This window comes from Xiphias gladius, chromosome 11 (assembly GCF_016859285.1).
Source record: "Xiphias gladius isolate SHS-SW01 ecotype Sanya breed wild chromosome 11, ASM1685928v1, whole genome shotgun sequence".
NCBI lineage: Eukaryota > Metazoa > Chordata > Actinopteri > Istiophoriformes > Xiphiidae > Xiphias > Xiphias gladius.
Window position 1 is genome coordinate 22,437,135 of NC_053410.1, and position 27,122 is coordinate 22,464,256.

The 27,122-nt window shown below is 41.1% G+C and overlaps 1 protein-coding gene across 2 annotated transcripts in view; it reads right to left on the reverse strand.

Annotated features, from left to right (window-relative positions):
* The window catches only part of LOC120796548 (inositol polyphosphate-5-phosphatase A), a 139,896-nt gene that overhangs the window by 75,404 nt on the left and 37,370 nt on the right, over positions 1–27,122 (reverse strand). For both annotated transcript variants that reach the window (XM_040139524.1, XM_040139526.1), the window contains exons 3-4: positions 15,796–15,896; positions 15,345–15,432 (exon numbers count right to left, since the gene is read on the reverse strand). In XM_040139524.1, coding sequence (XP_039995458.1) covers positions 15,345–15,432; positions 15,796–15,896 — 189 coding nt within the window. The remainder of the gene's footprint in view (positions 1–15,344; positions 15,433–15,795; positions 15,897–27,122) is intronic.

Genomic DNA, 27,122 nt, shown 5'->3' on the forward strand with positions numbered 1-27,122 from the left:
TATATATTTGCTTTGTCAATCTTAGGAGATGCATTTCGGTGTGTGCATGAAACAACACAAACAATACATCATAAGCTATTGCACGCTCCGCCCTCAAACAATCGCACAGTAAGTTTCATCAGGCGGTCCCTGGCAGTCCCATTGCTGCATCTTGCCTTTTCGTTTGCCCAGCACCGCCCCTCATCTGCTGAAGCCCATCTACCTCTGACCTCCTGAACCTCACAGTGACTGCATTAATTTTCCTAACAAAAATCAATCAGCCAAGGAATGGGAGAAGGAGGAAGGCCCTCGTTATTACACCGGGCAGAACACACCCTCGGACTGGGAGTGTAAGGCTGTTTTTATAGGAAATGGTTTAACAGGGGTGGTGGCTAGGGGACAAAGGGATTGCTCATTTCCCCTGACCCCAGAGATGAGTCATTCCAAATAAACTTACACGTGCCCCATTTAATATCATTAGAAAATGAGGCCTTAAGACAATTTTGGGGTTATTTGATGTCAATTTGTTCTATGTTAATCACAAGGGGGGAAGCATATGAGACTAATTTGTTTGAAAAGATGGCACTGGAGTGTTGAGGTTTGAAAAAGAAAATAATGCATTCAGTCAAGGGCTAGAGAGCACATATGACTGCAAATTCCCAGCCATGTGGCTGTTTCATTTTAGTTTATCTATTTATACGCTGACTAGCGGAACAGACTCGCAAACATTCCCCAAAATGAGATTAGGAAATTATGAGCCCTATCATTAATTGGCTGTGTCAGTCTGGAGCTTCGGCTTCCTATTTCCTAATGAAGAGCAAGTAAAAAATGATTTAATAAAGCAACAAATGTGCTTTATGAGCTATTAATATGTAGTACATAACATAAACATGACAACAATATTGGCTACACATTTAAAGATCTAAATAAACTGTCCACGGTGGGCAGAGTATAGAGTTATGACAGTTACATAGGAAGGGGAGGCCCTGCATGGAGAGCTTGAGATGCCATTACTCTGACAACAAGCGCGGGATCATCGGCCCAGGGAGGGAGGTGGAGTGACTGAGTGTGTGTGTTTAAAATGGCCTATGTGTTTAAAATGTGCTGCACAATACCTGCTAATTCTATTAAGTGCTTCTGTGGTGTGGCTATATGGTTATGGGTTGATGTAAATGGACCGCTGGTTGACTAAACAATGCAATAGCATTAGAATAAGGTGATTGGATAACAGAGTGGAGTAGAAGGCCCAAGCCCAGCCACCCCGGGCCTTGCCAAGTCCATTACGTGTATTGGAGACATCTTGACATCCGTCATGGGGAGTTGCCAGCCAAGAGAGAGGGGAGGTTGTTGTTTTGTTTAGCTTTCATCGTCAAGATAGCTTCCACCTCTCGACATCCAGGTGTAGGTAATGCAATCAACTGAGGACTTCACAAACAACCCCCCCCTCTTTCAATCTACTCTGGGACTTTTAGGCTGTTTTAGGAAACACTGGTAGTCAACTGGCTCAAGGACAAGCGTAGACTTGAGTTCAGTTTTGACTTTGCCACAAATCATCACCGTCTGATTTCATGATGTTTACAAGGGCTGTCAAATTTTATTTGGAATTCGAACATTTGTTCGAACATGATAAAACATTTAATTTTCAAACTCTAATGAACTGTTTGAATCTAAAATTTACATTCACCTTGGGGTACACAGCAGAGGGCGCTCTTAAAATTCACCAGCAGCTTGATTATCAGAAATCTAAGCTGATCGATAAAAAGGGAGGAGGACACTAGTGAGCAAAGCTATGCCGGTCGGATAATTACAACACCGAACACCTGAGAAGCAGTGTGTGGCAGTATTTTGGGTTCTTCAACATAGATGGTAAAATTACCAACAACGACAAGGCCGTTTGCCAATACTGATTTTTTTTTAAAAGTGACAGCCCTAATGGGTACCTGTTTCCATAAACCATTCTTTTTTTCTTTTTACTTTTCTTTGTTCATTTTGTTAACTGTCAGCTATCTACTGATATGTTTGCACTTAGTGCTATTACGTCTTGGATACTACTATCTTTTGTAGCTAGTTGTGGGACATTTCACAAATCAATGAGCAGGACTGCTTTAAAGCAGTATTGGATTTTTAATTGATGTTTACATCATTGTGATGAATGGCTAAATTTGTCAAGTATTTAGTATTACTTTTTTTTTTTAACCAAAGTAACAGATTCTCAGTATTTTTCCAGAGAATTTGTTATAATCACAATATATATTGATATCATGATATAAAATTTCATATACTATGATAGAGGATTTTATCCATATTGCCCATCCCTACGCTTCAGCATCTCAGGTCCAATGTTTACTGCTGACTAGCCCTTCCATTACATTAATTTGGCAGACACTTTTGTCCAAACTGACTTAAACCTTCAACCATATAGCCACACACATAAGGAGCAATTTGGGGTTCAGTTCTTTCTCACGGACGCTTCCGAATGTAGACAGGAGGAACCGAGGATGAAACCGCAAACCTTACTCTACCACCTAGGCTAGATCCAATCCATATTAAGTAATACTATATTAAACCACATTAATTCACTATATTATCGGCTGTTAAAGACAATTCTCCAAACACTGCACTTGCAAAATAATTTCACCTGATTGGCATGTTTGAAATCCAATACTAGATATTTGATTGTTATACAAAAATAGTTACAAAAAGCCATTTTAGATAAAGAAATAATATGCAATATTTTAGACGTTTCTCACTGTGCATGATGAGTGCATCTTTGATAATTGTTCTATTCACACACAAAAAAAAGGAAATTCCTAACTGCTGTACTTAAGATCTACAACCTTTGTCTTTCAGAGTTCAGCATCACATAGTGTATAAAGGTAAAATCATACATTGATTTTCACTGGAAATGTTTCATGTCAGGTATAGCAAATGCAGTGGAATACTCTTCCTTCCTGTCTGCTCAAATCCCCAACCTTATTCTTATCGGGCCCTTCACTCTTAAGAGCTTAAGTCATTAAAAGCACTTGTGTGGAGTGTGATTGTTTGAGTGTGTTCATTGGAGACAAGTGTCAAGAGGTTGTTTCTACTGCTGTAATTACTCCACATCAGAGAATTTAGCACAGGAGACACAGGCTTTCTTCAAACTGAGGAGAAATTACTTGGATTTAATGTAATGATTTTTCCCCCGATATTAACCAGCTGTGCGTGACACCGGGCTTGAGCGAGGAGATCAATTCCCCAGGAAAATGTCGTCTTCTTCAGACAGGCCGGCGAGGCAGGATGAGAGGGAGAATCACGGACCAGCACTTCCACCACTGGGGAAGACGTTTAGATTATCGGCTGGCGTCTCGCTGCAGGAGTCTGCCCGCTGCTCCCTCTCCCACCCTAACACCCCCCATGCTCCTCCCTCCTTCGGTACATGATACCTGGCATGGCGCAAGGTGCTCCCAGAGGAGGGAGGGGATATATATATACACTTAGGCAGGAGAAAGGTCAGGTGGGCTGAATGTGGCAGGCAAACAGGCAGTGGGGGTCTGGGGGCCTGGGGATGAATCACAGGAGAATTGGTGCATGGCAGTGAATGAATAACCCGCCGTTGCTCCCCAAACCCCATTATTTCCCTCCTTCTCCAGTGGGGCCTGAAATTCATGTCTGTGCATGCTGTCAGTTCATTAGGGGGAGGATGTCATTCCTCTTCTGGCTGCAGCAGGACACGCCACGCGGGCCCCAGGAGGACCAGGCCCTGTTTAATTCCACATCAACCGCTCCACTGAGGGCCTTAATCTCTGCTTGTGTGATCAATACTATATCAGTGTAAATTAAAATGACCATTTTTAAGTAATTAAGCCTGTTAATGCTTGATTCAAATGTCATTATTTGCCCAAGGAGAAACAGGGAGGGTGGGATGTGTGTAGTGTATGTGTGAGCTGGAATTTTTTTTTTTTTTTTTTGAAGAGGAGGGTAAATTGCGAGCCATGTCCATAGTGACAGGTAAAACGCTTTAACTGGCACAGCCTGATGTTGCCCCTGCAGCCACCAAAAGGAGGGCTTAACAAAAGCAGATTAACTCTCCACCCATGCTGGCCCAGAGACCTCTCCAATTTCAGAGGAGGATAACCCAATTGCTGAAATCTGATTTGTACAACCAAACCCAATTACAGACATATTAGATGAGAAGTGGCAGGGAGAGAACGCTTGCCGAGGGAGGCAGGAAAAATAGAGCGGGTGGAAGGGGTGGGAGAGGGTGCTGGAGAAAAAGAAACGATACACAATAAAAATGCACTTAACTATAGAATGAAGCCCTGCAGTAATTGTGTGATTTGATTATTTTTGTCTCCCTCCTCAGTCGGCTTTTGAAAGGCTATTTAGAGTCATTGTTAGAGTGAAATAAATGAGGCCCAACATTAACCTTGTCCCCTTGTGTGTGTGTGTGTGTGTGTGTGTGTGTGTGTGTGTGTGTGTGTGTGTGTGTGTGTGTGTGTGTGTGTGTGTGTGTGTGTGTGTGTGTGTGTGTGTGTGTGTGTGCGCGTATGTGTGTGGGCGTGTGTGTGTGTATCTTGTCTCATGTGAAGCGAGGTGATGTCTAAGTGAAAAGGAAATGAAATGATCACATTGTTGGTTGTTATTATGACAGGCTCACAGCCCATAGCCGGCGACCCTCCACTCCTCTTAAACCAGATTCACCAATTACACCCAGTCACACCGGTTAGGGGCCACACGTGGCCCAACAACCACACTTCCTACTGCAACTGTAGCCTTGCTGAGATGGAACCTAACATCATTAAGAATCAGCTGCACTTTCTATTTTCTGTATCTTCATTTCCCCCCGTTTTCTCTAACACGTACACCTACCCCAAATGACAACGAAACACAGAACAATTACATAAACAGTGGTGACTAGGTGTCCACCCTGTGAAGCCCTGAGTCAGTCTAATCAACTAGCTGATTGAATTTTCCTCGGCAGAAAATGCCCATATCCTAGAATTAGCAGCTAACACGTTGACAAAACAAGAGAAAGCGTAGTGATAAAAAAGGAAGCCATTAGCACAGTGGTATATATATCAGTCATGGATGTGTCCGTCACTGCTCAGCTAATTCAGCGAGAAAAAAAAAAAACAGACAGCTTTCATTACACAGAATAATTCTGTGATGCTGTTGTCACTGTTGTTGACCCACCTCCCTGACAGGTAAAGGAAATCGCCTGGACCTGTAGTTATTTGGCAGCTCCACAGCAAATGTCCCACAGTGGTGTGATTGCTTCAAATGAATGTTAGGAATTATCTGAATGCTAATTGTTATTAATGTGCACCATCTTTATCATACACGATTGGCATTTAGGATGCAGGTGTGGGTTAAGAAACATTTAATCAACAATCAGAGCGCAAATACGGAAAATTTCAAATGACTTTTCTCTGAAGTAAGTGAACACTGTGTATTACGAGCTATTAAATCTATGAAATCTAACGGACTTTAGCACAGTGTGCAACACTTCAGCACAAAACCTGAGCCGTGTCCTCAGTGATGCAGCTCCATGAATTATTAAATACATGCCAATAGTGAACAGATAGAAAGCATCCCTGCTGAAAAACAAGGACAACCTGTCTGTATTTAATTAGCAGGGTGGATGCTCCTATGCATGCCTGATCATGCAGGGTAAAGGACACCCAGGGGCCTTTCAGAGGGCCGGAGAAAAGCTTGGCATTGTATTGGTTTGCATCCAAGCTGTCCGATCCATCACGCCGTCTGTTGACTGGGGTTTGCAGAGCCAGCCCTTATTAATTATCAACTCATTTGGAGAGGGCGGGGTGTTAAGGGTGGAGTGTGGGTGGTAGGTGGTAGGTGGTAGGTCCCCTTTGATCAATGGAAGCTATCGCTCTGGGAGAACTCTGCTGAGGGTGATTAAGGTCCATTTGTCCTGGCACAGGAGACGTGGGAGCTGAGTGCGTCAACTGGAGACAGCTGATCCAAATCTCTGTATCCAGTGTAATAGACACTTCTACTCACTAAAACAAACCTGTTTAAATGTCGGCCACACTTTCTATTTAAATCTTCTAGCTCTCTACAGACTGCTAATAATTAAGAAGTCTGCAAATCTATCAGGCATGTAGAGAATCGTACGCCTTAGAGCAGTGCCTGTCTCTCATTAGCATGCTGAGGTGTCCTTGAGCAAACTCCAGCGCTGTCCAGTCCACTGTTGCACTGTGCGGCTTTGATGAAAAAGGGAACTAATGCTCAGCTGATCAGATTTATATTTCAAAAAGGTTTGAAAAAACGTGTGTCAATAGTCTGTTCTTATCAATAAACTGGGTGAAAGATGGTGTGAGGCAGCATGGCACATTTATGATGATTAAGGCTTCAGTACTGGAGTACAGTTTTAAGGTACCCCTAATTACTTCCATTTTATGCGACTTCACTTCACTACATTTCAGAAAGAAATGTTGTTTTTATGCCACTAAATTAATTTGACAGCTGTAGTTACTAGTTACTATGCAGATTAAGATGTTATATACAAATGATGGATTTACCTACGTAACAATATGTGTAGTAGTTAAAAGTTACAACAGCTAAACCATCTAAATGCTGCTTACATGTTAATACATAAACCTATATAATAATGTAACACTCAGTATTCTGACTTTTGATGCTGAGGTACATTTTGTAGATAATACTTCTGTTACTTATGTTTACTTTTGTAAAAATTTGCATGCAGGATTTTTACCCGTGATATTGCAACTTTTACTTGAGTATACGATCAGAGTACTTCCACCACTGGCAATAAAAATCAATATAACACAATAACATGGTTTAATATGACATCATTGCAGTGTTTAAATATACATATGCATGTGTGTGTATGATGCATGTTGCTGTGCAGATGTTTGGAGAGTTAAGTGACTCAGATGGGGTGAGTGGGGGTCTTTTTTTCTCCTTGGAGAGCGGGATTGTGAGAGCTGTGAGGGCTCTCAATAGACAGAGGATTATGGAAATGAAAGCTGAGAGATTAGCTAATGGGAATATAATGGCCACTGACTGCCTGGGTCAGCTGGCCCATGCAAATGAAGAGGCTACAGCCGGTGGCGGAGGAGGAATCGATATGTGTGGACAAAGTCCTGGCCGGAGATAGCCCTATATCAGTAATGCTACACAGACATAGACGTAAAAGCACACACAGGCATTAACACACGATTAACACACACAGAAACACGCACACACACACACACACACACACACAGACACACACACACACACACAGACACACAGAGTGAGGGCCTTACGCCAGCAGACAGGAGTGAGCTTTCAGCGGGAGGACCCGGCTCCAGGGGGGAACAGGAGATATCGCCAGCTCCGGCCCCGCTCCCTCTCACTGATGTCAACAGGCAGCATGTGATTCCTCCCAACGCCTGGCTCTCATCCCCACTGACACAGCACTGAGATGCAGATGCTGGTCCAGCCCCACTCTCCACGCTCCATCAAATATCTATTCATCGCACCTTGGCCTCAAAAACAGAACAACGTCGTTGTGGACAATCAATAGTGTTGCAACCAGGACGGCCAAGTATTACGACAGCATTTAGATACACTAAGTAGTTTATTTTCCTACAGACTCGGGACAATCTGACATCCGCCATTTGCGATGTGCAGATATTAACCTTCTTTGGATGTATGAGGTGAAGTGGGTGTCGTAAAATGCAATTGACTGGGACACATGACGGCTTTCATCATCAAACTAAATGGAACATTGCCTCTCTTATATATCAGAATACCAATTTTGAGCATGTCAGAAAAATTTCAATTTCAGGTGAGAGCGGCAAGACTCTGGCTCCCAGTGCCTGGCCTCTCCCCTCTCATTTTCATTCCTGCCCGCTCTGCACAGCCATTCATCAGGACCCGGGCAGAGGACACCTCCCGCCTGCTCACAAATGCATGGAGCAGGCAATAAAATTAACCTTGTGGCAATTGTTTTCCCACCCATTTGATGGCCCTGTGTCAGCTCATCTGTTACCGCAGGAAGGGATAAAAAAGTCAAGCTCGGATGTGCAAAAAAATTATGACTTTGGGGGGGGGGGGTTACCTGAATAGAGCCGAGCTAATGCCAGATTATGAAGTCAAGCCCCAATCAATCAGTGTTAGAGAGTACCTGAAAAGATGGTTGCTTGTTGATTTGTGTCTGTGAACAATAAAGAGCATCGAGAGGCTGGTCGGTGGGTATTATGAAGGCTACTGAGCGACAAGATGGTGGGATTTCTTTTTTACAGTTTAGCTAGCCACCATCCCTGACCCGGGCCTTTCACTGGGCGGGGAGGGACAAGACAGAGGAGAGAGGAGGATAAGAGGTGGAGGGGGGATAAAAATCCTTCAGAGGGTGTTTATTTGCTCTCAACACCTCCTAAGCGATCAATATTTTTAATTTGGGTCCGAGTTATTATTTTTCACATCACTGCGCCGGGGAGCAGAGTAAAGTGGCTCATATTTTAGCACTAAAAAGATCGATATGACAGGCTCACCTTCACTCTGCCCCCTCGGTGGCTGGGGGCCGCACATCATAATGGACGGTGGCGAGGTACACCCAGCCCGCCTCTTGCTGGAATCACATCATTATCTGTGGCCCCCCGTTCCACCCACCACACATACACTCACCGCCACAACACCCCGCCCTCCACAACAGGACAACAACACCTCCACCTCTAACACAACTGATTTACTTCCCTCGGCTACATCCCATCAAAACACAAACACAGTCTCACACACACACACACACACACACACACACACACACACACACACACACACACACACACACACACACACACAGGTAAACCACTTTATCAGAGCACTGTTTATGAGAAGAGGATTGGTGTGAGTTTGTGGGCGAGTGTGTGTGAGAGCAGCCCAAGCCCAGTGCACTGATGATCCAGGAGGGCAAAAGGCTCAGTTCTACAGATTTGACTCCTCCTAATAAATGCATCAATTTCTCCACCTCTTTACACAATCCATTAATTATATCTACATTTTCGGTCAAAAAATTTTCACATGGGGAATGCCCACTCTCTCTGCCTCATAACTCAAGTCTGATGGCAGTTTCATTGATTGTCGCTCAACACATGTCCAGAGTGTGTGTGTTTTTCTATGTGCGTGCTCGCGTAGGTGTTTGTTAGGCTTTGTCACTATATGCGTGTGTGTGTGTGTGTATGCACTTATGTCTGCCCTGAGAGTATGAGTGATGGCCAAGGAGAGTTATGGCCCGACGATATTACCAAGCTGACATCTACTCCATTCAAGTGGCCCCAGTCGGTGCCGTACTTCTCACCATATTGAAATAAGAGCTCTCTTAGATTTAGTTTGCAATATTTTAACCTGCTTATGTGCCTGCTGCGGTCTCTTTAAACACAGAGCTGAGAGGTGGAGGAGGGAGGAGGAGGGCTGCTCCTGCTAGTTAACCTCAGTGTGTAAAATCAACAGACTGTACACAGAGACCCCTCCTCTATGACCCCACTTTCTCTGGAAAGTATATAATCACTATATGCAACCTGGTTTTGTTTCATCATAAAAAGGTGGAACGGGGGGTGATATAGGATGCAGTTAAAAGGGGAAAAAAAGGGCGATAAATGCGAGAGACACGCATTTCTGGGCAATACCGTAAACACTCTCACGCTGAGGCCCTGTCAGCACAGAGGGACACTAAGTGTTCATAAATTCCTGGCCAAGCAGAGCGGTACTGATGATTGCATTACAGCTTGCTGGCTGGACGGGAATTAAGGACTCACCTCTGGAACAGAGGGAGGCTGAGCTGCTGGCAGCTACTGACAGCGCTGCTCTACTCACCAGAGATCAGGAGGCAGCTTAGCCAGGCCAGCCAAACATAAGGCCTTTATCTGACGCTGTTAATCATTTTGTTGAAAGCCTTAAATTTACACTAAGAGACTAGAGGTGGGGTTCCTGTGCCTTGCTCACAGACTTATCAACATGTGGCTGTTGTGGGGGTGAAACCAGCAGCTTCTCTTTTAAAAGAAAACCTCAATTAGGATTTGGGGTTTTTTGTGTGCGTTTTCTCAACAGCATGTGCTTAACCTGCATGGGTCTGCTCTACACTGTCCCTGCTGATTTTATGATCGACTTTTGACAAAGAGACTGGTCTTTTTCCTCTGGTGCCCGCAACAAAATGAGAGCTCACTCTAAATCTGATGAGACTGCAGTCAGTATTTATGCGCGGAAAAAGCATGGAACAGCTTAACTGCTGGGCTGAGACTTGCAACCACAACTTAAGTCATTTTTATTTAGTTTTGGATTCTCAAAGCATAATTTATTTGCACCCTAATCATTATTGTTTTTAAGTATTTTCTTAGTTTTTATTTGCATGTCAAGCCAAACATTTGGCCCATCTTACATGGGATTACAAACACCACATTTTATCTTCTGCTAGTACATATAGAAAACTAAACTAAAAACATAAATTATTAAGTAATGTGTACTTATATATACACTTCATAACATATATTTAAAATTTAAAATTCTTTGTATACCAAACAGCAGGTGAAAGAAAAAAAACTTCAAAAGCCTAAGGTTTATCCGATAAAGGGCTTTTTCTTCTCAGCTCCTTGGCTTTCTCCAAGGAGTTGGCTAATTTAAAGGTTTTCTTATGTTAACGGCCAACTGAGTCTTTGTGCATCATCAATATTTACAAAATCAATTTGTCTCTATCTTACTAAACAAAGTATTGTGAAGTTCCCTGTAAGGATCTGGTTTTGAATTTCTGCTCACATCTATTTCCCTTCCCTTCTTTTGCTGTACTGCACTTCAAATGCAATTTGTATGAAACTAGATTATATACAAATTAAAATTTTGACTTCCACTGTATGTCATCCTGTCCTTTTCCAATTATCTGATAATCTTAGAGGAGCTTGTTTACTATAAATGTATGCTTTTGTTAAAATCTTAATGTTGTTCAGAAAAGACACGGCCTTGGCGGTTTTATGATTTAAAGTGCAATTTATCTCCCATTAAAATTAATTTGATATTAAGTTGAAATTAAATTCACATGCAGCCTTACAGTTATACCTCCTTTATTCCAAATAATGTAATATGCTCACTGCGCCCACACTACAATCCTTTCAAATCGAAACGTCTTTTACGTCGTGTTTCACACTTGAATATCACCTGCTTTTCATTTGAAGACAATAACCATTTGTAATTTGTATTTTAACAGAAGACACTGACTCCATTAAAATGAAATCAACAAACTGCAAACATGCACAACAGCTTTAAACTTCCAGTGTGAGCGGTATTAGATCCATGACACAGATTAGACAGGAAAAAGTGCCTGGTGACAACGCATACGCACACACACACACACACACACACACACACACAGCCATGGGATAAAAGGAGACAGCGGTGTCCTGTCAAGCCACAGAGCCTGATTTATCCTCTATCGCTGCTCTCATTCCCGTCCTGCAGATCACAGACATGAGGGACGCCTTTAATTTCCCATTAAAATGCCCTGGAAAAACTGAGGGCTCGGGACGCAGGGTGTGCCACTGTGTGTCACTGTCTGCGTATGGGCATTGCTTGATTAGACTGTGTAATGGTTGGTGGGTGTGCGTTTGTGCATGAAGGTTTGCACGCGTTTCTGTTAAACTGCACAGACACCAGAGTACAAGTGTGTGTCAGGAAGCGGTAACATAAGCGCACATCATTCCAGATGACATGGGCCGCAGCTCCAGGGCCAGGCCCACGATAAATATTAATGGCCAAGAACAAGTGGATTGGGAGTTGAGTTATCAGGGCGGGCCTTCCTAATTGACATTTTACCTGCTGTATACCTTAACAGGGCTGTAAAACACCAGGCCCCGGGCTCCGCCGTAGGGGGAACGTGTCAGTCAAGCTCTTCCCTATCACAGCTGCTGTCCTCTGGGAGGGCAGGAGGAGCTCCAGCTCGCCCGGACTTCCCATTGTTCAGATTCAGCATCAAGGTGCTACATGTAGCATTTCAACATCAAGGAATTATCAGCTACAGCTTCTTCTCGCCTCTACACTGCACTTTAGATTGTGTATCGGCAGGCTGGACTTAAGGGGAAATCTGTCAGATTTCAAGTATTAACTATTTTTGCTCAACAAATAATACAAAGGTTAATTTCAAATCCACTTTTCTGACTAACTAACTGATTTTTTTTTTAACTGAATTTCAAATTTTGAAAACTTTAAGGGGGTTTGGGTTTATACATTTCTACAGTATTTGAAATAATGCCAAAGAAACCCAAGTCAAATTGTTAAATAGATATTTCTGGTTTTTAACATTTCTTCAAATTTAATCACATTTAGTGCTTCAAGGAATTATTAATTTTATTACCAATGATATGATGATTATTTTCTCAATTAATGCATTGTCCATAAAATGACAGAAAAGAGTAAAAAAGACATCACAGTTCCCCAGGTCCTTGTTTTGTCCAATCAACACTCCAAAACCCAAAGAAATTAAATTTACTGTCATTTTTTTTTTTTTGTGGCATTTTTACTTAGAAAAAAAAAATCACTTAAAATAGAAGCCATTTAAGTTTGTTTCAATCACCTAATTGATTAAATAATTTTTCAACTTTAATCACAGTCGTAAAAAAAAAAAAAAAAAAAAAAAAAAAAAAGGGTCTCTGATAACAGAACTTCACACATTCATTTATCAATCACATTCCTCTCTTTCACTGACACAGAAATGCAGTTCAAACACACTCTCACACTGGGCAGGCATGTAAACAATCTGACTGGCTTTTACCATACACTTGCTACTTTACTACACTCCCGCTCATCCAAAACATTCGCTTGTCTACTTCCGAAGAAACGACACTCACGTAACTGCATACAAAAACACAACAGAACACACACTCATATAAAGTGGAAGCTCTGGACCCAGAAAAGTGTTCCCACTTACATTATCTGAAAATTGACAGGCGGGGCAGACAACAAACAATTATCCCTGGAGCACGGGGGAAAAAAATCGAAGATTGGGAAAACAAATATGGGTGATGTCATCAAAGCTAAATGGCAAGCCCTGTGTGAGAAAGACTGAAGAGTCTATTCATATTTACTGTTGCCAGGATTTCAATATCAACATCATAGAAAGCACATCAGATGTTTCTCTTTCCGCTTCCTTGATTCACAAAGAGAAGCACAAACTGCCATCTCTATTTGATGAAAATGAGAATACAGCAAAAAGGTTAATCTATAGACAAACACCATTAAATAAACAGCTCATAATGCTGGGATATTAGTGGGGCTTATATGAAATGGCAGATAATTATATTTTCTAAAGGCCAATGTTTGTAATATTTTTTTGAAAAGAGCAATTGTGACTCAGTGGGTGCTGTGATTTATGAGCATTTGTGGAGGTGCAGTGTAGCGTGGTGATAACGCCAAAAACACGGAGGAAAACCATAACAGACACAACTCAGCGATCACAAAAAAACTGGGGCCAAGGTCCATAGGTCCGAAGTCCACCCCATCGGTATGTTATTCTTTGGTCCTTTTTTCTTTCATAATCTCCTGGGAATGCAGAAATGATCATCTGACCTACCCGCAACTGTCAATTTAGCATCAGACATAAAACTACACTTAAATCCACGCTTTTTGTGATCCACAGGATGATCACAGAGCCCAAGGTTTAAGTCTACTGCTGCTGCTGTGAGGTTTGAGTATTTGGCTCCACCAAGAGGCCATGTTCAACACATCTGTTGAGCTCTGGGACAAATAAATGAATGAGGACTAAAAGGTTCTGTCATAAGAGTCATTTCATACATGGCCTTATTATATTCATAGAGGTTAGTAATATTTATTGACGTGTCAGTTAAACAGGAAATGTTTTATATGAAGATGATAGTATATTAATATGCGCCTTTTTCCGGGGACAGTGTAACACATTATCCCACTATTGTACTATTGGATTAGATATTTTACAAAACCGGTCAAATTCAAATATTTTCGCTGACTTTAGTTGTATTATCTAGGCCCCAGTGTTTTGAGCATGTATATTAACTGGATTAAAATTACACGTATTAAAACGTACCTTTATAAACTAAAAGTAACTTTAAGCTAGTGTTCAGTAATTCATTATTGCTAACAAATCCTTATGATAAAAAGTAAGCAGTCCCAAAACATTTAACAAGTTTTAACATGAATGCTGACAACTGAATTATTTCCAAACGACTACTGCCATCCTGTGGCCATCTGCTGTTTCTACAGCTTGGTAGGCAGTTTCATTGTTACAGGTATATTAAGCGGGGAATTCAGTCTTGAGTTCATTAACATTTACTCCAATGCCTCTCTATGTATAATGATACTTCATGAGTAGATCCCTTTAAGTACATGTACGTCGTTTTTCTTTGCATCAACCAACAGCGTCAGGTCAATCAGCTTATGAAAGTTTGCAGTCCTTGTGTTACGTTTGTAGTCCATCTGTGGGTCTTAGTGTGTGCTGTATTCAAATCTTGATATGCCAAACCCCTTATATGATGCATTCTTGAATTTAAACTCGTTTGACCCGTTAGACTTGTTTGTGAAAATTGCATCGTCCTTTTCACAACCAACATGCATGCACCCAGTGTACGGTAGTTTTTGTTCTACCTACTACAGATCAGCCACAAGCAAAAATTCCATCACAGTGTCCTAATTTAAGAGCTGTGACTGCAGAATTTCAAGAGTGGTGACACATGTTCACTTTCACTCTCTGAGATGTTTCCTTGTTAGTGATGTCAGAATTCAGAGAAATGAGGGGGGTCTGTCAAAACTGAATGTCCTATTTAACATAAAAGTGTCTTAATTCCTGAAACCAGTACCGTTACTATTCCTGCTATTACTTGCTGCCGCAGCAGTAAAATGGTTTAGGCTAAGATACAGAAACACATTCTTTTAAACGTGCAAAACTGTTTCTCTTGTTAAATTCATTTTTTATTTATGTATCGGATTTTCAGGCTTTACATCAGTTTGAAGGCAGACTTCCAGTTGATAGCATTGTTTGATGCAACTAGTCTGAGGTCGTCAGTGTTTACTGAAATAAAAGAAACATTACTTTTCGTGTCTTAATTTTGAATAATGTCTAATACTAATTTCCACTTTGAAGGAGAATAAGGATTTTTTTTTCATGTTATTCTGAGTTTGTACATAGTTTCGGTCCTGACTAAAATAATGTTTTTAGATTAATCAAATTAAATCACAATAGAAAACTAATAATCTATCTTGAACCTAATCGCAAACTTAAAAATCAAATCGAATCAAGTCCCTGTTGAGCCAGAGACTCATCCTTAAACATTTTAGAATTCAGTTTTTGCATGTACTTTCCCGTAGAATGCAAATGCACCATTAATGTATGAAACAGCACTTACTGTGAAATGCTCCTGGGATTTGTAGTTCTCATCGAGGTAGACGCGGGCTCTGCTGTACTCCTTCATGGCATCACTGGACAATAGCTCTCTGATGGACAGAAAAGACACACATACATCAGGAGATGTGAAAATCTTGGTGTTTGTCAAGTTGAACCACGTTTAAAATAACTCAAATGAAATGAATTCAGTCAAGTTAATATTTATCCTGATCCAGGATTTACACCATAAGGCACATTCTTAAGAAAGAAAGAAACACATTCTGCCGCGCTGACTGACGTACAATTTCGATGCAACCAGTGGGGGGAGTCGTCCGCTCAGTTTAAAACAGACTACTCCCGCTTGCGGCACAAGCCAGCAAATGGGTGTTTCCTTATTAGATAAAATGCTCAACTATTACCACTATGGTCAAAACAATTAGTACAAATAAACACGTTATGAGCCCAATACTTACCTGACAAAACTATCCACGTGTGACATGGACGCCTCATAATTCTTCCCGCCCACCTCTTGACAGTGCACTGCCAAGAAGGGAGGCTTATGTGACTGTACTATCTGTGAAGGAAGAGAGAGAAAAACTGGTCAAAAAGGAGGGAAAAGGACAAACTGTTCAACTGCACTTGATTTTCCATGGCAAGTGCATCCATTACAGCTGTAACAACGCTACAGCCAGCCCATTTGCTCAAAATAACCAAAACTCTAGTTGAATTATTCAGCCGAGCACAAAACCTATATGAGTGTGGCGCCTGGGCCTCTACAATTCTTCCTAACTTAACTCTGTGACATGCTACTATATTTACACAAGACAAAGTGCCTTGCTAATGTAGGCAGAAGGCACTTAGTGAGCTTGTTCCACAAGCATAACGTTGGCCCCTCTTCATCTACCATCAGGGCTGTGCCTGCTGGTCTGTATGGATAAACAGCAGGGTGTGAGAGATGCTGACCCGCTACCACTTGTGCTAACACGCCGCTCACAATAACAACTCCTTTGCTCCGGGAATACGTCAGCACTGCTTATTAGAACGTGGGCTTCCACATATATATAAAGGAAAAATCCACTTCTTGCAAGCTAGGCTTCCCAGAGTCACATGACCTCATGTTGCTTTCCTTTAACATTCCTCTTACACATGGCAAGGTGTTTGTGAGCACCCTGTCAGAGGTGTTCAGAGTGGCTGACCTCTAATGAGAAATCAATACCACTGAGTGATTTACAGCACTCACAAGCACTCACAGGCCCGGGCCTATAGATGTTAGGCAGAGGCAATACATCAATGTCACCGGGTATTGGGGGGGGTGGAAGGGCTACAAATGGTCCCTGGACCCCGATGGAGCCCTGCTACTTCACCAGCACCCCACCTCAGTGCTGCATTATGCTCACTACAGGCCCAATGAAATAAAAGTAATGTATGGCAATAACACTATGGATTTTCCATCAACCTATGGCTTGTCACTTTGCTCGATGACCCAGCAGCAGGGACCTACAGCAGCTCAAACTTGGAAAGATTAGTGGACCTATCAACTCACATGAGAAAAGGTCACACTCTCAAGGAGCTTGCAACTAATGTCAGGCTCAAATGTGACGTGTGGGACGTGTACGTTGTGTGCACACACTAACATGCACATGCTTGTGTTAATCGACTGCATTCTGTTTATCTTTCCACACTGTAAATTCAGGTCCACATTGGCAAACAGACAGGTGGTAATTTCATTACCAGAATTACCACTGATATCATCCCAGAACCAAACAGCATCAACCAGCGACCTTACTTTACATTGGCAAAGAGCAAACCTGTGACCAATTTCTAATTTTATCTACCACTTTTAACAGGCAATTCTGTTGACATTTGAGTTGAAATATTAACATGCCAAATACTGCATCTATAAAAAAAAAAAACATGATTTTATGATGGGCAACAACAGTAGTGGTCTGTCTAAACAAGCCTCAGACAGTCAAAGCTGCTGTGGCAGTGGTAAGAAAAGCCTGTCTGGCCGTGCTGACATGACTAAGAGAGCGCTGCCATATGGGACCATTTCTCAACCCCACAAGGATGTCAGACACTGATGTGTTTGATATGGAGGTGTCCAGTTTAAGCTTAAGCGCTGAATGTAGTTCAAGTGTCAACATAAGTGTAGCCTTCGAGTAAAGTGTCAATTAAAGTGAAAGGACTAAAATGAGATTCAGTTGAAGTTCAAGCACTGAAAGGAGGTGAAATGTCATTCGAAGCATACTGTAGATGATAAACTGGCCTGGAAATGTCAGCTGAGGTGGAAGTCCTGAAGGAAATTAGTGACACATCAAGTGTATAAACCGAAAGAAGATGCCAGTTAGTGTCAGCTGAAGTGTAAGCACTGAAAGCAGTTGAAGTTAAATGTGTTTCAATAGTGAACTTTGTTAGACTTAGTCTTAACAACATCATTCTTTATATTCTTTGGTATTATTTAAGCCAAAGAATATAAACCAGTGTTTTACAGTTTTTTTCATCTTCACGACCTGGTACGGAGGTCAAAAGCTGCACTGCGCACCAAATATCATCGACCAGACATAAAGGGCCTTTGATGAGGCCTAATCAGGAGAGCCTGAGTCCTATTTCATGGTTCCTATTTGGATCAGAAGAGTTTGTGAGCTGACGTACAACAAGGATTCTTTGCTTTACTATTCAACTGTGGTGCACTCACTGACTCAAAAGCTTATGTGGTCATACAGTAGTATGGCAAATATGGGGCTTCAGGATACCATCTGGAGATTTATCAAGTTATTTTTTCTATTTAGAGTTATAAAATCAAATGAAATGGCTTTAATTACAATACAATGCATATGTCAAGTAGGCTCTGAGTTTCAACAGAGGTTTCACTAGCTATAATATAATTACAGGTTGAGTCTTTAAACGAAATATCAAATCAATGAACTATCTGATAACTATCAACACTGTGCGTCTCTGAATTTACAGATCACAAGACTGGATGTGGGGACCTGAAACAATCACTGGCCTGTGACGATCCAGAGAAGTTTCCAATGCAAATTGGCCTTGGGATTATCCAATTCAGTGTGGTGCAATGCAAAACACTGTTTATACTACCGCAGCAGCGATGCCAAATTCCCATTTAACCCAGTCTACTGCACACGTGGAGCAGGCAAATGATCCTACTTTGCTTACGTGTAAAAGTCTGGGGTATCCTGAGACCAGGTGAGAGTCATAAAACAGGATTTGATTTGACTCACTGCCATGAGAAGGAAATGATGACCAAAGACTTTGAAAAAGCATTAGTCACTGCATGTATCACAGGCCTCCCCAATCAGTAGTTAATAGTTTTGCTTTCCACCTTATTTAGATTCATATGGTCCTATAAAATTCAACCAAGGGCTTAATTTAAGTCCCAAGAATTTGCCCACAGCTTGTTCATTGAAAAGAATTCTGGTAACTTGTGATCCTAGCATTTAAGAATTTTTTTGCAATGGGAGAAGTCAAAAATATCTGTACTGTTAACTGTAACTAAGCCTGATGGATGTTTCTGCAGTCTTTCCTGTCATTTGCCGTCTCTGATGTTAATACCAGTTAAGAACACTTGAAGAAATAGCTGAATGAGTAACGGCACAAACTTTGTGTCAATTTGCTCTATCAAGCTGTACATGTATGAGTAAGTGTTGGCTGCCAGATATCTGTTTCTGTACACCACCGCTAGAACCTTAAAATCAGAGGTAGATTCCTGTAAATAGTTTAGATTACAGTTTTTCTTCCACAGTTCCAGTGCAGTTCTCTTAGAGAAGAGATTTACATTTGCACTCATCTATTTTGCAATTCAGTTTGCTTTCAGCCTGCCTAAATAAACGGAACTAAACAAGTTAACACTGCGGAGTTTGTCTAAACTGCTCCAAACATGCTTGGTATGAAGAGGCCCTGTCGGAAAACACAGCCTCTGCAAAATAAGTCAAACGGTGAGAAAGTTACATAGATAACGAGAGGTAGATCAAAAGAGGCGAAAGAGTGAGTGCTGTAACAGGTTTTGTGGAAATTGGTGCAAACATGGCCATGAACTATGACCAAGGTGTGTCATAAAATAAACAATTTTGTTTCCTCAAGGAATTCCCTTGAGCTGCAGACATGATCTGCCAGGCTGTTCCCTGATATGAATAACTGAGGGAAACTAAATATAACAGCCACAATTTACAGAGACATACAGTATATACAATACACAATATTCAGGGCTCCAAACTAGCTTGTCGCAGTGGTGCGACCAACCCTCTCAGCTGGTTCCACCAGCACATGATTTGGTCACACCTCTTTCATTATGTAGGAGGCAGTGCTGAACTAGATGACCGTTTTATTCTCCTCCGCTGAGAAATTACTCTCATCTAACTGCTGAAAAAGAAGTGGAAAGGGGCTCACTGTTTGAGGTGGTTAACCAATCCTTGCAAGTTTTGTGTTTCTTAATGTCATTGTGCAACTTCAAAGTTTCAAGCTTAAACTGTGTTGACCCAGTAACAAGTTTAGAGTTGCCTGCAATTGACAGGCCACATTGCTTGGGAGAGAAAGAAAAAAAAAAAAAAAAAAACCACACACACACAGCACAGCGTTCCCCTCGTACTGGAACCACAGGTACTATGATACAACTTGTTGAAAGTAGTTTTTCTTTCAACTTTTTCTTCTTCACTGGCTTTCTTCTTCTCCCTGCCTGCACCTGAAATCTCATCATTTGTGTCTGAGTCGGGACCTTCCATTTGCTCTCCCTCTCCAGCAGCTTCCTCCTGCTCTCTCTCTTCATCTTGTTTTTTTTTTTTTTTTTTTTTTTTTAAATAGTCAACTATAGATCGCTTCATCTTTGATACACAGTAACAGCTGAATGGATTGTTTGGTGCGTTTCATCATCAGTGTACGTGTGTTCAAAGTGCAGGTAGGCAGAGACCAACTGAACCAGCAAAGAATTAAAAGTACTATTTTCAACTACAATGGCTAGCGCAGTACCCATGCTGGAGGGGAACCAAAACAGCTTAATGATCATCATGCACTTGCACGAATGCAACCACGTGAAATTTTAACCAACAAACTCTAAACAAAATGGTCACATATGTCATTTTAGTTGCAGTCAGGAGCCCTGTTATTGTTCATTTTTCAGGATATTGCAGTGCAACTATATTGTTTTGACACACATTCGTTTTGACAGCTCTTTCCTTACGAGCCTGTAAGTCAGCAGCAGTTGACTGAGCGTGGAATGCATACAGTCGTCTTGGAGCAGCAACGCATGCAAGCATTTTGGGGCGTTTTACAGTGTGAATTGGCGACACCAGTTTAAACTCTCCTCAAATGTTTCCTGAAGAAAGGATGTTCCTATATATTTAACCCGACAGTGCTAGTTCAATGTATTGGGTTTGAGACCAAAGTTTTCTCGTGTGAAACAGCCTTTGGATTCTAGCCAAGTCAACTCAATGCAGAAGTCATGACACTATACCGAATTAAACTTACAGTGTGCTTTTCTTTTCGCATCCACTGAGGTTTTTCAATGAAAAACACATCTTGGTTCATGACAAAACAGCAGGCTAACCGATGGACCCAGTCAGACACAGTGAGTGTATTGTGTGTGAAGAGGGGTCACGATGAGCTAGTGCAGCATGGCTGATTGTAGTTAACTCTAGCTGTCCCTGCTAGTTGTTCCCAGCCGTGCCAAGTTCAGAGTCTGATGCTTCTTTCCATGACGTAAGCAGGCAGCAGCACAGAGCTGGCATGAGGCTACAGGCCTGCCTGGTTCACACAGGGGCACCCCTCTCTCTCCCTCTCTCGCTCTCCCCCTACATGCTTTTCTTTCCCTCTTTCTCACTACACACACATTAGCAGATGTGATACCTTCCTCTTAAGCGTGCAAGCCGGCGGAACAATGCAAACAGAATTCCTCAACAGCCGTAACCAGGACATGCTTCTCCACACACACAAACATACGCACAGGCATGTTTGATGCTCGTGGTATCCAATAACGTCAGTGTTAAACAAAACATACAGACTGGAATCACCTGGCAATCGACATTTTTAGAAATGCCGCTGGCGGTGATAATTACAAGGAAGAGTAAAGCAAAAGTTTATTAAGACTCGTGGAGGCTGTGCAGCTAAGCAGATGTTTGTTTATGAGTTTTATAACTTCTGCAACTAGCGTTACAGTCTCAAATGAGGGGAAATTCTTTTGGCATAATGAGGCCCTTTTAATAGAGCAGATTAGTTGGCCTAAGAGGAATCATCAAAACTACTAAAACTGAACATTAGCCTTGTCACAAACCAGTTTCAAAGTATCTGAGCCAGTTGAGGCACATTTTAATTGTTGGCATTGGTTAGATTATGCCTTAAGCAATTAAGATTTTTTTTATTGTCACTGTATCAATTTCCAGAAATGCTACCAGTCAGTTGTGTTCCATTGAAAACCACAGGGAAGTGGACATGAACAAAGTATAGCAAAAAACTGTTTGAGTAGGGATATCGACACTGAAAGCTATCAGAGCTGCTTTATTGTAACTTTTTATTTTCAAAGTGCTGTTTTGCATGTATTTCTTTGACAATCGCCAGACTCTCTAGTTCATCAGAGACTCTATAGTGGATCATGGTGTGTTCACTCCATGGATTTGTTTCCTCCGACCCTCGTCACCGCCATTTGTGCCAGTGGCCGGCATCAACCGTTGTTTGAAGCACCAGAGCGCTTACAAACAGAGGAGGAGGGGCAGAAGGGCCGGAGTCCAGGTGAAGCGGAGACAGCTCTGGAGGTGAGGTGTCGTTCGAAAACAGTGTCTATCACATCTGTTTAGCTTTGGCTGGGTTCGTCCTATTACTCCATGGAATGGCTTCCCCTTACCCATGGCTGGTAATGTCAGACTCTCCTTTCTCCAACCTGTCTTTTATTTATACTACAGAGTCTTTTAATCTCAACCAGCATGCATCAGGCCCTACACATAACAGAGGGCATACCCTGGACATTGTTTTTACTTTTGGTATTAATACTGATTCTTTTCTGAGGATTTGTTTGTTACTGATTACAACTGTATTTCATTTGATTTGTCATTTAATGTGGATTCCTCACCTTTGTGCTGTATCATTAGCTCTCGCATCCTTAAAAGCCTCTCTCTTCTATTCATTTGCTACAAAATTTTCTGCCACTTTCCATTTCAACTCTGATATGCACGGTGATGTCAACTAGTTGGTGCATTCTCTCAACGAACACTGCCTCTCAATATTAGATAAAGTGGCTCTTATTAAAACTAGATCAGCTCCTTTGATCAAGTCCTCCCTTTGGATAAACAACAAAATTTGCTGTCTAAATGGATGGAAATCGACCCGATTACACGCCCACTATTTTCATTTAAAAGAACTTTAAGTATCTTTCAATTATGTTATAAGGGATGCCAGAGCAACCTACTTTTCTTATCTTGAATCTAATAATCAGCGTAATCTTAAAGGTTTCTTTGACACCATTAGTAATATTGTTACTTCTACATTACATGCTGTTCCAATTTCTTCATCTGAGGAATGGAACAAATTCCTTTCTTTCTTTTTGGGCAAGATTAATGACATCAAGTCAAACTCTAAGATCTTCACTTCTGCCCCTCCTAATGTTGACCATAATATAAAGGATAGTCTTGGGTCTCTCAGCTTGTTGGTTAAATCATCCATAAGAAATCTAGGTGTCAATATGGACCAGGCTCTGACTTTGGACAATGTTATGTCTCTGATTCGCTCTCGTTTTTTTCCATCTAAGAAACATTGCAAAGCTCAGGCCCATAGTGTCTCAAGAGATGGAAATGTTAATCCATGCTTTTATATTGTCCCATCTTGACTAATGCAACTCTCCTTTCACCTACCTTGGCCAAACAACCCTGGATCATTTACAAGTTGTCCAAAAAACTGCTGCTAAACTGTTGACCAGGTCCTCCAGAAGGTGTCATGTCACACCAAATCTAATTTCTCTTCACTGGCTTCCCATCAAGTTCAGAATCCGATTCAAAGTCCTTGTGATCACCTGTAGAGCTCTACATGTTCCGGCTCCTGCCTACATTAGAGATCTAGTGCGGTCCTAGTTACCAGCAGGTCTCTACAATCTTCTGATCAGGGTTTGCTGGTTGTTCCTAGAACAAGGTTTAACTAAAGGAGACTGCACTTTTGAGGTTGTGGCTCTTAAACGTTGGAACTCTCATCCATAGGATTTAAGATCTGTGGACAGTGAGGGCACCTTTAAAAAGCAGCTCAAGACCTACTTATTTAGGCTTTGCGTGGCATCATTTTTCTATTTAATCTATTTTTTTATTATACTCTCTGTCTGTATGTATGTCTTTGTTTTTATCTCCTCTGTGAAGCACTTTGTGACATCTCTGCTCTTGAAAGATGCTATATAAATAAAGTACTTACTTGCTTACTTACTAGCTACTCCAACAGACACACAGGCAGTTCCTCAGGTGAGTGTTTAACTTCATTTCGTTTCCCTACATTACCCCAAATGATGATTTAATTCAAGTGATAATGTACAAAGTGCTAAGGGTTACAGGACTACCTGCTGCTGTGAGTTTTGACATTCTGTTCATTTACCATCACCACAACTGGACAATGAAAGAAACACAGCTAATGCTAACTAGACCCCCCCCCCTTACAAATGGCATACAAACACAGCACTTGGTGTGCAGGAGCTATCAATGCCTCAGATTCCTAACGTCTGTTAGGAATCTGCACTAGCATCAGCAGGCTAGGCTAACTATCGACCACTTTCTGATTTGAAGCCAGTCGAAGCTTAAACACCGTTTCTTAAAATATGACCAAATAGGGTTTTATCCTCTTTTGAAAAATTTACAATTATGCACAATAGCTATAGTATTATTACTGTTTATATTCCCTTACACGAAAACTGCGCAGAATTCAAAACTAAAACTTTAAAGAACGCTTAATGTAGCTATGCTGTGTAGCTGTATTAGGTAGCAAATAATAAATTCTGAATTAGGATTAAGAATTAGCATGACACACACTATTACATGACTGGGATCGGGATCATGTAGGAAAAAAAACCAGGACAGTCCTAAGTGGATGCAAGATTTGGTTTTGTGTAAATCCTACTGTATACCAAGTGTCAGCTACATTTAGTTTCTGCTCAGTAAAAGTAAGTAGAAGTCATGATGCCAGCCACAATATTTTATTATTCTACAATTGCTCTTGATTTGAAGCAACTTAATGTAACTTACTGCTCTGGCAGTTACCAGGAAACGTAATTATGCACTCAGTATTCGCTTCTAGGTTATACAGTAAGTCCTGCATCATACTTAATCTGTATAATGTTTATTGAGTTTATATGAAGAAATCCATTACTCCTACATCCGGCAATCCATTACTGCTACCATCTGACTGCAGACGCACTGCAATATAACATAGGTCTAGATAAAATGAGTTTTTGTTGCAAAATTTAAATGTCTCAATAACTTTAGTTATGAGTTATCTAATCATCTGAATATTATCTTTTTAGCCTAAAAGTATAAATTTTTATGTCTCTGGAACAATATTTGAATATTTGACAGTCGGTATTCTTGTATGAGGCTTGAGACTAAAAAGAGTGACAAATAACAGTCAGGCGAGTGTACAGTATGTGTGTTCAGGGGCAGTCTGGAATATTTTCTGTCACAACCAATGGACCAGTGCTTCCAGGGAATGGTAAATAAGATTATGTGTTTTTCTCAACAGTGTTTGAGTTGTCATTTATTTACCTGGTTTACATGCTGGTCTGAACTAACCGCTATTTCCAGCTAATCCCCAGCCACTATCGCACTGTCCACAAAGAAGCATTGGAAGCAGTAGCAGATAGAAAACAGAAGGGAAGCTGTTCAATGCCGATAAGTGAATTAAAATATATCATATATTTTTTATGCTTAAGATGGGCTCAAATACAGGCACTAAGAAGAAACAGAAACACAAAAAAGCTTAGACAAGCAGCTACGAAGAGTATCAAGTTTGAAATATACCTGTATTTGTACACATATTGAGCCTATTAAAATATGCTTTTTTCACTTCTCCTCACTGAAGAGCCCCTGTATTTATATTAGGAACGCTTGAATTAAAAAAACATGTGTTTGACTTTTGCCCACAGGAACATATTTACTCAAAAACTACAGCATTATGAATGAAGTGTAGAGAAACAAGACAGTGTAACATCCTAGAAGAGAATCCCTTGTCGTCAGTTTGAAGTCAATCCAACTTTTTAAAACTTTTCATGAATGTAGAGTCTCTTTAGCTCACTGGCACTATGTAATATACAGTCGCCTTGATCTATGCCTCCCCACAATTTTAGCTTGGTCTACAGAGAGTTCCTCAGACTTGAACACTTTCACTTTCAGTTTAAACATCTTCATGACACCGTGGAGATCCTTAATTCAATGGACTGAGGAGGACTGAGGAGTCATGACTGGAAAATGTTTGGGTCATATGCAGTCATTCCAGGATACTCCTACATAATAAAGTTGTGACTGGAAAACTTCTGTAAGTCAAACCGCTTCCTGGCCATTAAAAAATATTTTAAAAAAAATCACCCTAAACCTTGAGTGCTATGTTTTACAGTGAAAATGTGTCTTTTTAAACTCACATCGCCCTCCACTGGCTCTACTAATGCTCCCAAAAAAATCCTCTCTATCACCTGTAGAATCACAGCTTGATGCAGCTGACTGTGTTTGTATTGTGTACGTGCTGACCTGCATGCTACCTGTGCAGGATCCTTCTCCTGTTTGGACTATTGTTGTAAAGCCCAGATATTGGCATTACATCATCAGTCTACAGACTTTCATTGCTCTATTGCCCCCTAGTTGGCACTGACACACTTATATCACTGACACACAAATCAATACTAGGCTATATAGCCTGACAGCAGAGTGTTGAGTAACGCTATATGAATTACTAAATTCCAGTGATTCTCCCTGGGTATCATTCATTATCCATCTTCTTGAGCTTCTTTCTGACTTGTATTTTGTGTTTTCTGTCTGTTCATTTATCAAGTGCTGCCACGTCTGTCTTTGACGGCATTGTACTTTCTTCTCTATGGAGGGTTCGATACAGGTGAAGTGACTGTCGTGATTTGAAATTTGAATTCTTCCAATTTTCTGTGTGAAGAAATATAAACTAGACTATAAAAATGCTGCAGCTATTGTGCACATTTTCCAATTTTTCAAAAGAAGATGCGTTTATGGAAACAGTGTCTAAGCTTCAGGCTCATTTCCCATTTAGTGACATTTGAGGGCGGGCATTGTTAGGAGACACGCTGTAAACTTCAGTGATGCATTAATGACTAAAGAACATCATAGTCCGGCAGCCTAAAAACACTGACTTTTTTTGTGCCCTCTCTCAACAAGCACACATAGGATTAGCTTTTAACAACAAGACATCAAAGCCTTTACAGCATTCAACATGAAGGAGGAACCTGTGTGCTGTTAAGTTTTGATACACTCGAAAAGTTGAAACAAGCAAGCTGTTAGCCTGTTCTTACTTTTTGTTCATGTTATTTCAACACATGCTGAGTCACTGGGAGCTCCCTCACACTCCCACATTACACAATGGAGGGTTGCTAGCTAGCAGTAGCTCTCTTTCTTTCATGGGTCCAGCTGTGGTCACAGCAAATGACCAGACTGTCAAATCTCACAGCAACAGGTGGTCACTTGTCAGTCAGAACCAAAAATTCACCTGCCATGCAGAACCCTAATGTAGGGGGCGCTATTACAACAAACACACAAAGTATAAACTCCACCAAATAAGTACACAAGTCAAAACAAACACAGAGAATATAGATGCT